This window comes from Oncorhynchus masou, unplaced genomic scaffold (genome assembly GCF_036934945.1).
Source record: "Oncorhynchus masou masou isolate Uvic2021 unplaced genomic scaffold, UVic_Omas_1.1 unplaced_scaffold_1887, whole genome shotgun sequence".
NCBI classification, from domain to species: domain Eukaryota; kingdom Metazoa; phylum Chordata; class Actinopteri; order Salmoniformes; family Salmonidae; genus Oncorhynchus; species Oncorhynchus masou.
The window spans coordinates 33709-46420 of record NW_027008388.1 but is presented as its reverse complement, the minus strand read 5'-3'; the positions used below and the strand labels follow the sequence as shown (position 1 = coordinate 46420).

The 12712-nt window shown below is 49.9% G+C and overlaps 1 protein-coding gene across 1 annotated transcript; it reads right to left on the bottom strand.

Moving 5' to 3' along the window:
• Positions 1-424: 424 nt before the first annotated feature.
• Positions 425-6288, bottom strand: LOC135532515 (dynein axonemal assembly factor 5-like). Its single transcript, XM_064959993.1, has 3 exons — positions 6100-6288; positions 1255-1402; positions 425-434 (listed from the first exon to the last, which is right to left on the bottom strand). Exons 1-3 carry the CDS (start codon positions 6194-6196, stop codon positions 425-427), a joined length of 255 nt encoding a protein of 84 aa, XP_064816065.1. The 5' UTR covers positions 6197-6288.
• Between the last annotated feature and the right edge of the window lie 6424 nt (positions 6289-12712).

Genomic DNA, 12712 nt, shown 5'->3' with positions numbered 1-12712 from the left:
TAGATTCCATCCAGATTAGTGAGAGGGGGGAGGACAATTTAGGCCAAGTAAAGCTCATTTCAGCGCATTTGAGCTATGGCTTCTATGAATTCTAAATTCAGCCTTGTAATGAGAAATATAAACAGTCAAAAGTAGGGGTAGGGGGGGCATGTCCCCTCCCTTACTAGTGGAAATTACACCCATGGTTTTTCCTATTATGACCAATCTCCTATAGTAGCCATAGACTCTATATAGCCCAAGCCTCATAGAGAATAAACAGACCCACTGCAGTCTGCAGAGCCTGAGATGGGACAGCTACCATAGACTTGCTGTACATAATACATCATTGACAACTACTTCTGTTGACGAGGGTCCCGTGTCGCTGGGCTGCTAATTCTACAGTTAATGAGGGGAAGTTGGAAAAACATGAGCTGTGCTAAATCTGCTAATAACGCCTGGGGAGAAACACATCACGTTCAGGGCAGTTTGGAGAAATGAAAACAAACGTGACAGGTTTAGGTCAGCCTGCGCTAACGAGCCTGTGGAAAGTCAACCTGGGCTATACCGGTCCAGCCTGGCTTTAACTGTGTGTATCTAAGACCATTACTGAACTTTCACCTCTCCTTTACCCATATTGTGGCATGTCGGGAAACCAGAGGTACTTCCTGTTTTCACTCTGCAACTTAGCTGTAGGTGTAGGAGCTAGGGGTTTATCATGCATTTTTTATGTCTGTGTGGTGGACACAGGTTTGTGTGTGTATGTGCATGTGTATGTGTGTGTGTGTGTGTGTACAGTATGTGAATTTACGTGCATGAGCATGCGCATGTCCTTGCGTCAGTTTGTGTTTGTATGTGTGTGTGTGTGGGAGTCTGTGTGTGTGTGCGTGTGTGGGAGTCTGTATGTGTGTGTGTGTGGGAGTCTGTATGTGTGTGTGTGTGTTTGTGTGTGTGGGAGTCTGTGTGTGTGTGTGTGTGTGTGTGTGTGTGTGTGTGTGTGTGTGTGTGTGTGTGTGTGTGTGTGTGTTTGTGTGTGTGGGAGTCTGTATGTGTGTGTGTGTGTGTGTGTGTGTGTGTGTGTGTGTGGGAGTCTGTGTATCAGCTGGTCCCAAATCACTCACTATCCCTCCTTTTGGACCCCCCCATGTTAGCATGCCTGGAGAGGTATTTAAGCAGTGTTGCTTCAACCTTACAGATATGTAAACTTTGAAGGGTTAGGGCCAAGGGGGAGGGATTCAGATGGGACCGGCTGGTTGTGTGTGTGTATTCAGAACTCACCCCTGGGAGTCCAGTGTGTGTGTAGCGTCCAGCAGCAGTTTGGACAGCATGGTGAAGATGTGTAGTCTCATCTCAGGGTCTCTCTCTGGGTCCAGACAGTTCTGCAGAAGGGGCATTAGCAAGGGCAGGAACTCTCCAATGACTGGGCCTGAACACACACAGAAGTCCTATTATTAGTACTACTGACCACTACAGGGAAAGTTCCAAGGACTGACCAGACTGTGACACACAGCAACAAGGAAATGAGACATGAGTTAAAGGAGCTTTTGTGTGTGAATTGCTTGAGTGTGTGTGTGTGTGTGTGTTGCGGTAAGTCGTGTTACCAGGCTGGGTCAGTCACTGGATGGGAAATTGACAGTGAAAGTATTCCCAGCTCACACACACTAACCGTCTGTCTGACTATGTGTGTGTGTATGACGCTGTAGAGACAGAGGATATCCTGTGATGATGAGGGCAGCGGCTGGCCAGTAGAACGGACTTCCCCCAAGAAGCAGATACAGAGAGGGAGAGAAAGAGAGAACAAGGCAATGGAGGGTAAAGACAGAGAGAGAGAGAGGGAGAGGGAGAGAGACAGACAGAGAGAGACAGAGAGAGACAGAGAGAGAGAAACAGAGACAGACAGAGAGAGAGAGAGACAAAGAGACAGACAGAGAGACAGAGAGAGACAGATTGAGAGAGACAGAGAGAGAGAGACAAAGAGACAGACAGACAGAGAGACAGAGAGAGACAGATTGAGAGAGAGACAGAGACAGACAGAGAGAGAGACAGACAGACAGAGAGACAGAGAGAGACAGAGTGAGAGAGTGACAGAGTGAGACAGAGACACAGACAGAGACACAGACAGAGAGAGAGAGAGAGACAGAGAGGACACAAAATGGAAAGATGTCACGCAGCAGGAATGTGCGAATCAAAACGGTGCCACAAACAGGGTGAAGGTGTCAGACCAGAGCAGACATCTCAAGGCCTCTTCACACTAACTCACTGCTGAAATGAGAGGGTCAGCTAGGCTGGATCCCTCTAAAATGATCCCTAGTACACAGCCAGTTGACCACAGTGTCCTGCCCTGCTCACCTGGCAGTGTCTGGTGTGGTGTAGGCACACAGACACAGAGGGGATTTATTTTTACAGGGCCAGAGGGTGCCAGACCAGAGACAGTGAAGGAACACACACACACACACACACGTGCATGCAGAGACACACACAAAAACGCAGGGACATTTACAGACAAACACATACACGAACGCAGGGATCACACACACGCGTACGGAAAAGAGGAGCAATGCCAGTGTGAAGAGGAAATGGGAGGACAAAGTTTATGTCTGACAAACAGCAGTCAGAAGGTGAGACCAGACTATGACTAAGAGAATGGGATATTCTCAGATCTCAAACATCCACTAATAGATGCTATAATCTATAACATGTCTCTCCATTGGCTCCCAGGCCCATATTCCCAGAATGCTTTGGCATAGTGGCCAGAAAGGTGAAAAGTTAACCCCGGAATGGCGAGGGGCTTTGTAGGGAGTATTTTAAAAATAAGCACACAAAGACTGGGGGGGGGGTGTGACCGTAAACTTAGAATGGACTGGTCAGTTATGACTGGAGGCTTAGGGGACGAGAGGACATACTACAGCTGTTCATTGCTGTTCTCATACAATCAGAGCAGAAACCTCAAATACCTGTTCAGTACATCCTGTTACTATCATCTGATAAATACAGTGCCTTGCGAAAGTATTCGGCCGCCTTGAACTTTGCGACCTTTTGCCACATTTCAGGCTTCAAACATAAAGATATAAAACTGTATTTTACACAACAGTATCTCGGACCTGCCTGGTGTGTTCCTTGTTCTTCATGATGCTCTCTGCGCTTTTAACGGACCTCTGAGACTATCACAGTGCAGGTGCATTTATACGGAGACTTGATTACACACAGGTGGATTGTATTTATCATCATTAGTCATTTAGGTCAACATTGGATCATTCAGAGATCCTCACTGAACTTCTGGAGAGAGTTTGCTGCACTGAAAGTAAAGGGGCTGAATAATTTTGCACGCCCAATTTTTCAGTTTTTGATTTGTTAAAAAAGTTTGAAATATCCAATAAATGTCGTTCCACTTCATGATTGTGTCCCACTTGTTGTTGATTCTTCACAAAAAAATACAGTTTTATATCTTTATGTTTGAAGCCTGAAATGTGGCAAAAGGTCGCAAAGTTCAAGGCGGCCGAATACTTTCGCAAGGCACTGTATATATATATATATATATATATATATATATATATATATATATATATATATATATATATATATATATATATATATATATATATATATAATATGACATTTGTAATATCTTTATTGTTTTGAAACTTTTGTATGTGTAATGTTTACTGTTAATTTTTATATATTATCTACCTCACTTGCTTTGGCAATGTTAACACATGTTTCCCATGCCAATAAAGCCCCTTGGGGGGGGGGGGGGAAGAAAGAAAGAAAGAAAGAAAGAAAGAAAGAAAGAGAGAGAAAACACAAAATGGAAAGATGTCACGCAGCTGGAATGTGCGAAGAGAGAAAGAGAGAGCGATCCAGGATGAAAGAACGTGTGTTGGAGGTGCTAATGTCAGAGGATTATGATGGGGGTAAAGTAACAGACAGACTGGGGGTGGGGGTGGGGGGATAGGGGTAAAGTAATGTGTACAGTGAGGTTCAGAGCCCTGTAACCCTCCCTAACCTGGACTGAGACAGACTGGGAGGGGGGGGGGGGGGGGGATTTACCCTTGTCACTAAGCTAACTTGGCTCTAATGACAAGCTTTCTGTGTGTAGCTGGATAATGGCAGGTTATGTTGCTGACTTGCCAGATGCCCCAAACTGAATTATTCTGCTGCTATCATTCGCTACATACTTCAGTCAGACTGCCACCATTGAAGTCGTTTGTAGTGACATCAAAGTGCGGGGTGTTGTACAAAACCAAGTCATCAGCGATTGGATCATCTCTAACCATCAGAGTATCAAAGCCAATGACATCTTTAAAAGTGCCGCTTTACACATTTTTGTTCTGGCTCTGGCCCAAATCAGAGGGACCAATCAGACCGTAGAGGAGGTACTCAGATACTGACTCATTGCGAAGAAGAAACTAACATCCATGGGTGTGATGTTTTGCCGGTGCAAGGAGTTTGGGTAGCCAGGCAAGTCTCTTTCTGTCTGTGTGAGTGTTTCTAAAGGGGACTTGAGTCAAAGGTCTTTGACTTGTCTCAGAGTCATACAGGTTTTAAGGGTAGATGACAGCGTAGAAATAAAGTGAATAGAACGGACATACCAACATTTGTTTCCATTCCTGTTAGTGAGTATTTCTCCTTTGCCAAGATAATCCAGCCTCCTGACAGGTGTTACAACATCACACATCCATTGTAGAGGAGTGGGACAACATTCCACAGGCCACAATCAACAGCCTGATCAACTCTCTGTGAAGGAGATGTGTCGCGCTGCATGAGGCAAATGGTCCCACCTGATACCGACTGGTTTTCTGATTCACGCCCCTTCTTTTTGTTTTCTTGGTATATGTGACTAACAGATGCATATCTGTATTCCCAGTCATGTGAAATCCATAGATTAGGGTCTAATAAATGTATTTCAATTGACTGATTTACTGATATGAAGTGTAACTCAGTAAAACCTTTGAAATGATCGCATTCTGTGTTTATATTTTTGTTCAGTGTAAATCTATGATGGTGGCTGTTTGGCTGGTATGGAATGAAGGGTTGCCTTCAATGACAATATCCACTCTATAACTGGTATTTATAGGAGTGGTGGGGAAACAACATAGAGGTAATAGCTTGACTATAGTCTCACCTGACTGGCCAGCGATGACATGTAGCAAATATTGTATACTATATTGACAAGATAGTCATGTGACCCGCACTAACAGTAGAAATACATGTCTTCAAATATGGAAGTCAGGGTGGAGGCGGTTATGGTTATGCCATTATAGAGTCTGTGACCGCAAGGGCAGCACCATTGAAGCCATTTCCATTTTAAAGTAGTCAATTTTCTTATTCTTCATTGGCTGATTGCTCCAAAATCATAGGAATCGCCACCCAATTGTCTACTTTAAAATGGTGGAAGCCGTCAATGGCAATATCCACACTAAAACGGGTTCTATCCATGATGAGTCCTCTCCCTATGACAACAGGAACAACTCCAATATAAAGCTGTTTTAATCAAAGTTGGGTAAATGCAACGTGTGTCCACTTATATCAGTAAATTCGGAACAACCTAATCGTTCCAAAACTTCAGTTGATCGAATAAGCTTCACTTAGAAAATGAGCAATTCCATTTTTTATTGACCAAATTCAACACTCTCCCATTGACCAAAAATTCCTCCCATCTTAGGCTTATTTTCGTGGACAGATTTTGGGCGGAGTAAAACCTCTTGCTTCGCCTCTTCCTCTCTGCCTTTGGTCTCACATGATTCTGACAATAATGTGGTTTTCGTCTCACCTGATTGGCCAGATATGACTGTTTGGACAGTAATGGGTTGGTTACAGATTGGTCTTCTGATTGGACAGAATGGACATGTATTCTCATCTGATTTGCCAGCAATGTGGATATATGCTCACCTGATTGGCCAGCGATGTGGCTAGTCTCACATGACTGGCCAGAGATGACCTATAGCAGAGCTCTCCAACCCTGTTCCTGTAGGTTCTCTCCAACCTAATCTAACACACCTGATTTGAATGAATATCTATCTGATCAGTTGAATCAGGTTAGTTACAAGTGGAGTTGGATTTAAAACCTACATGAGGGTAGGCTCTCCAGGAACACGCTTGGAGAAGCCTGACCTATAGTCTCACCTGATTGGGTGGCGATGACCTGGAGCTGCAGTCTCTGGGGGGAGTAGCTGGTCCAGGTCTTCTGAGAGGCTGAGAGCCACTGGAGCAGCTGATCCATGTGCTGCCTGTAGAGGTCAGCTACTGTAGCCAGACCCTGGACCTTACACAGAGACACTACGCTCTGCTCTGCCTGAGAGGAGAGAGAGACGGAGAGAGAGATGGAGAGAGAGACAGCGAGAGCGATGGAGAGAGAGATGGAGAGAGAGAGAGATAGAGACAGAGATGGAGAGAGACGGAGAGCGAGATGGAGAGAGAGCGAGAGCGAGATGGAGAGAGAGAGATGGAGAGGGAGATGGAGAGGAGAGAGAGACAGAGAGAGAGGGAGATGGAGAGGAGAGAGACAGAGAGGAGAGAGAGACAGAGAGAGGGAAATGGAGAGAAAGAGAGAGAGACAGGAAGGGAAGGTGAGAGAAAGTGATTAAAATGTTAATGGCTGTGTTGTAAGTTTATATTACATCTGCAAACAGAAGCATGAACAGCAACTTTACCATGAAAATAATAACTTTCCAAAACCGCTGTAAACAATGTGCTTCACATGCTCTTAGTCTTATACATCAAACCACTGGGATGCAAACACTAACACATGTACCCATACAGAAAACAAACAGGAAGCATACATCCCATAGTCACAATAAACATCAACGGAGAGGAAATGAGCAGAGTGAGAGAAAGGAGCGTGAGCATAGTGTTGTCTCTTCAGGACAGAGGAAGTGACCTCGAGGGGCGCGTTATGGTCCCCTTGAGGGGATGCGGGGATGGACACTGTCTGATTGACTGTCCTCTTGAGTCAATAGTGTTAACCCCCTGCGAAGGGAGCCAACAACCCCCCCACAAACCCTGACTGGAAGATCATTTTCTGGGTAAACTGGCGTTGCCATTCCCCCTGGGAGGTGGAACAGCGTCCAGGAATGTCCCAGGCCATGCTCTCCCTCCCTCCTTCTCTACATGTCCCAGGCCATGCTCTCCCTCCCTCCTTCTCTACATGTCCCAGGCCATGCTCTCCCTCCCTCCTTCTCTACATGTCCCAGGCCATGCTCTCCCTCCCTCCTTCTCTACATGTCCCAGGCCATGCTCTCCCTCCCCCTTCTCTACATGTCCCAGGCCATGCTCTCCCTCCCTCCTTCTCTACATGTCCCAGGCCATGCTCTTCCTCCCTCCTTCTCTACATGTCCCAGGCCATGCTCTTCCTCCCTCCTTCTCTACATGTCCCAGGCCATGCTCTCCCTCCCTCCTTCTCTACATGTCCCAGGCCATGCTCTCCCTCCCTCCTTCTCTACATGTCCCAGGCCATGCTCTCCCTCCCCCTTCTCTACATGTCCCAGGCCATGCTCTCCCTCCCCCTTCTCTACATGTCCCAGGCCTTGCTCTCCCTCCCCCTTCTCTACATGTCCCAGGCCATGCTCTCCCTCCCTCCTTCTCTACATGTCCCAGGCCATGCTCTCCCTCCCTCCTTCTCTACATGTCCCAGGCCATGCTCTCCCTCCCCCTTCTCTACATGTCCCAGGCCATGCTCTCCCTCCCTCCTTCTCTACATGTCCCAGGCCATGCTCTTCCTCCCTCCTTCTCTACATGTCCCAGGCCATGCTCTTCCTCCCTCCTTCTCTACATGTCCCTACATGTCCCTATGCCATGCTCTCCCTCCCCTCCTTCTCTACATGTCCCAGGCCATGCTCTCCCTCCCTCCTTCTCTACATGTCCCAGGCCATGCTCTCCCTCCTCCTTCTCTACATGTCCCAGGCCATGCTCTCCCTCCCCCTTCTCTACATGTCCCAGGCCATGCTCTCCCTCCCCCTTCTCTACATGTCCCAGGCCATGCTCTCCCTCCCTCCTTCTCTACATGTCCCAGGCCATGCTCCCTCCCTCCCTCCTTCTCTACATGTCCCAGGCCATGCTCTCCCTCCCCTCCTTCTCTACATGTCCCAGGCCATGCTCTCCCTCCCCCCTTTCTCTACATGTCCCAGGCCTATTCTCTCCCCCTCCCTCCTTCTCTACATGTCCCAGGCCATGCTATTCTCCCTCCCCCTCCCCTTCTCTACATGTCCCAGGCCATGCTCTCCCTCCCCCTTCTCTACATGTCCCAGGCCATGCTCTCCCTCCCTCCTTCCCCCTTCTCTACATGTCCCAGGCCATGCTCTCCCTCCCTCCTTCTCTACATGTCCCATGTCCCTGCCATGCTCTCCCTCCCCCCTTCTCTACATGTCCCAGGCCATGCTCTCCCTCCCCCCTTCTCTACATGTCCCAGGCCATGCTCCCTCCCCCTCCCCCTTCTCTACATGTCCCAGGCCATGCTCCTCCCTCCCCCCTTCTCTACATGTCCCAGGCCATCTCATGTCCCTCCTATTCTCCCTTCCCCCCTTTCTCTACATGTCCCTGTCCCTATTCTCCCTCCCTCCTTCCCCCTTTCTCTACATGTCCCTGTCCCTATTCTCCCCCCCCTCCCCCTTCTCTACATGTCCCAGGCCTATGCTCCCTCCCTCCCTCCTTCTCTACATGTCCCAGTCCCTGTCCCTCTCCCTCCCTCCTTCTCTACATGTCCCAGGCCATGCTCTCCCTCCCTCCTTCTCTACATGTCCCAGGCCATGCTCTCCCTCCCTCCTTCTCTACATGTCCCAGGCCATGCTCTCCCTCCCTCCTTCTCTACATGTCCCAGGCCTGTCCCTCTCCCTCCCTCCTTCCCCCTTCTCTACATGTCCCTGTCCTACATGTCCCTGTCCCTATTCTCCCTCCCTCCTTCCCCCTTTCTCTACATGTCCCTGTCCCTATTCTCCCTCCCTCCCCCTTCTCTACATGTCCCAGTCCTTATTCTCCCTCCCTCCTTCTCTACATGTCCCTGTCCCTATCTCTCTCCCTCCCTCCTTCCCCCCCTTCTCTACATGTCCCTGTCCCTATTCTCCCTCCCTCCTTCCCCCCTTCTCTACATGTCCCTGTCCCTATTCTCCCTCCCTCCTTCCCCCCTTTCTCTACATGTCCCTGTCCCTATTCTCCCCCCTTTCTCTACATGTCCCTGTCCCTAGGCCTTGCTCTCCCTCCCCCTTCTCTACATGTCCCAGGCCATGCTCTCCCTCCCTCCTTCTCTACATGTCCCAGGCCATGCTCTCCCTCCCTCCTTCTCTACATGTCCCAGGCCATGCTCTCCCTCACTCCTTCTCTACATGTCCCAGGCCATGCTCTCCCTCCCTCCTTCTCTACATGTCCCAGGCCATGCTCTCCCTCCTCCTTCTCTACATGTCCCTGTCCCTATGCTCTCCCTCCCTCCTTCCCCCCTTTCTCTACATGTCCCTGTCCCTATTCTCCCTCCCTCCTTCCCCCTTTCTCTACATGTCCCTGTCCCTATTCTCCCTCCCTCCTTCCCCCTTTCTCTACATGTCCCTGTCCCTATTCTCCCTCCCTCCTTCCCCCTTTCTCTACATGTCCCTGTCCCTATTCTCCCTCCCTCCTTCCCCCTTTCTCTACATGTCCCTGTCCCTATTCTCCTCCCTCCTTCCCCCCTTTCTCTACATGTCCCTGTCCCTATTCTCCCTCCCTCCTTCCCCCTTTCTCTACATGTCCCTGTCCCTACATGTCCCTGTCCCTATTCTCCCCCTCCTTCCCCCTTCTCTACATGTCCCTGTCCCTATTCTCCCTCCCTCCTTCCCCCCCTTCTCTACATGTCCCTGTCCCTATTCTCCTTCCCCCCTTTCTCTACATGTCCCTGTCCCTATTCTCCCTCCCTCCTTCCCCCTTTCTCTACATGTCCCTGTCCCTATTCTCCCATGTCCCTCCTTCCCCCTTTCTCTACATGTCCCTGTCCCTATTCTCCTTCCCTCCTTCCCCCCTTTCTCTACATGTCCCTCCCTCCCTTTCCATGCATGTCCCTGTCCCTATTCTCCCTGCTCCTCCCCCTCCCTCCCTGTCCCCCTTTCTCTACATGTCCCTGTCCCTATTCTCCCTCCTTCCCCCTTCTCTACATGTCCCTGTCCCTATTCTCCCTCCCTCCTTCCCCCCCTTTCTCTACATGTCCCTGTCCCTATGCTCTCCCTCCCTCCCTCCCCCCTTTCTCTACATGTCCCTGTCCCTATTCTCCCTCCCCTTTCTCTACATGTCCCTGTCCCTATTCTCCCTCCCTCCCCTTTCTCTACATGTCCCTGTCCCTATTCTCCCTCTCCTTTCTCTACATGTCCCTGTCCCTATTCTCCCTCCCCTTTCTCTACATGTCCCTGTCCCTATTCTCCCTCTCCTTTCTCTACATGTCCCTGTCCCTATTCTCCCTCCTCCCTCCCCTTTCTCTACATGTCCCTGTCCCTATTCTCCCTCCCTCCCTCCCCTTTCTCTACATGTCCCTGTCCCTATTCTCCCTCCCCTTTCTCTACATGTCCCTGTCCCTATTCTCCCTCCCTCCCCTTTCTCTACATGTCCCTGTCCCTATTCTCCCTCCCTCCCCTTTCTCTACATGTCCCTGTCCCTATTCTCCCTCCCTCCCCTTTCTCTACATGTCCCTGTCCCTATCTCTCCCTCTCCCTCCCTGTCCCTTTCTCTACATGTCCCTGTCCCTATTCTCCCTCCCTCCCTCTCCTTTCTCTACATGTCCCTGTCCCTATTCTCCCTCTCCTTTCTCTACATGTCCCTGTCCCTATTCTCCCTCCTCCTTTCTCTACATGTCCCTGTCCCTATTCTCCCTCTCCTTTCTCTACATGTCCCTGTCCCTATTCTCCCTCCCTCCCTCCCCTTTCTCTACATGTCCCTGTCCCTATTCTCCCCTCCCTCCCTCTCCTTTCTCTACATGTCCCTGTCCCTATTCTCCCTCTCCTTTCTCTACATGTCCCTGTCCCTATTCTCCCTCTCCTTTCTCTACATGTCCCTGTCCCTATTTCTCCCTCTCCTTTCTCTACATGTCCCTGTCCCTATTCTTCCTCTCCTTTCTCTACATGTCCCTGTCCCTATTCCCTCCCTCCCTCCCTCCTTTCTCTACATGTCCCTGTCCCTATTCTCCCTCCCTCCCCTTTCTCTACATGTCCCTGTCCCTATTCTCCCTCCCTCCCTCTCCTTTCTCTACATGTCCCTGTCCCTATACATGTCCCTCCCTCTCCTTCCCCCTTTCTCTACATGTCCCTGTCCCTATTCTCCCTCTCCTTTCTCTACATGTCCCTGTCCCTATTCTCCCTCCCTCCTTTCTCTACATGTCCCTGTCCCTATTCTCCCTCCCTCCTCTCCTTTCTCTACATGTCCCTGTCCCTATTCTCCCTCCCTCCCTCTCCTTTCTCTACATGTCCCTGTCCCTATTCTCCCTCCTCTCCTTTCTCTACATGTCCCTGTCCCTATTCTCCCTCCCTCCTCCCCCTTTCTCTACATGTCCCTGTCCCTATTCTCCCCCTCCTCCTTTCTCTACATGTCCCTGTCCCTATTCTCCCTCCCTCCTCCCCTTTCTCTACATGTCCCTGTCCCTATTCTCCCTCCCTCCCTCCCCTTTCTCTACATGTCCCTGTCCCTATTCTCCCTCCCTCCCCTTTCTCTACATGTCCCTGTCCCTATTCTCCCTCCCTCCCTCCCCTTTCTCTACATGTCCCTGTCCCTATTCTCCCTCCCTCCCTCTCCTTTCTCTACATGTCCCTGTCCCTATTCTCCCTCCCTCCCCTCCTTTCTCTACATGTCCCTGTCCCTCTCCTTTCTCTACATGTCCCTGTCCCTATTCTCCCTCTCCTTTCTCTACATGTCCCTGTCCCTATTCTCCCTCCCTCCTCTCCTTTCTCTACATGTCCCTGTCCCTATTCTCCCTCCCTCCTCCTTTCTCTACATGTCCCTGTCCCTATTCTCCCTCCCTCCCTCCCTTTCTCTACATGTCCCTGTCCCTATTCTCCCTCCCTTTCTCTACATGTCCCTGTCCCTATTCTCCCTCTCCTTTCTCTACATGTCCCTGTCCTATTCTCCCTTCTCTACATGTCCCTGTCCCTATTCTCCCTCTCCTTTCTCTACATGTCCCTGTCCCTATTCTCCCTCTCCTTTCTCTACATGTCCCTGTCCCTATTCTCCCTCCCTCCTCCTTTCTCTACATGTCCCTGTCCCTATTCTCCCTCTCCTTTCTCTACATGTCCCTGTCCCTATTTCTCCCTCCTTTCCTACATGTCCCTGTCCCTATTCTCCTCTCCATTTCTCTACATGTCCCTGTCCCTATTCTCCCTCCTCCTTTCTCTACATGTCCCTGTCCCTATTCTCCCTCTCCTTTCTCTACATGTCCCTGTCCCTATTCTCCCTCTCCTTTCTCTACATGTCCCTGTCCCTATTCTCCCTCCTCATGTCCCTCCCCTTTCTCTACATGTCCCTGTCCCTATTCTCCCCTCCCCTTTCTCTACATGTCCCTGTCCCTATTCTCCCTCCTTTCTCTACATGTCCCTGTCCCTATTCTCCCCCTCCCTCCCCTTTCTCTACATGTCCCTGTCCCTATTCTCCCTCTCCTTTCTCTACATGTCCCTGTCCCTATTCTCCCTCCCCTCCCCTTTCTCTACATGTCCCTGTCCCTATTCTCCCTCTCCTTTCTCTACATGTCCCTGTCCCTATTCTCCCTCTCCTTTCTCTACATGTCCCTGTCCCTATTCTCCCT

Excerpts from the sequence above, each read along its gene's own strand:
- LOC135532515 (XM_064959993.1), bottom strand. The coding sequence starts at position 6,196 with ATGGATCAGCTGCTCCAGTGGCTCTCAGCCTCTCAGAAGACCTGGACC. Across the intron at positions 1,403-6,099 it reads GGTCATCGCCACCCAATCAG|GCCCAGTCATTGGAGAGTTC; the intron begins GTGAGACTATAG and ends GTGTGTGTTCAG.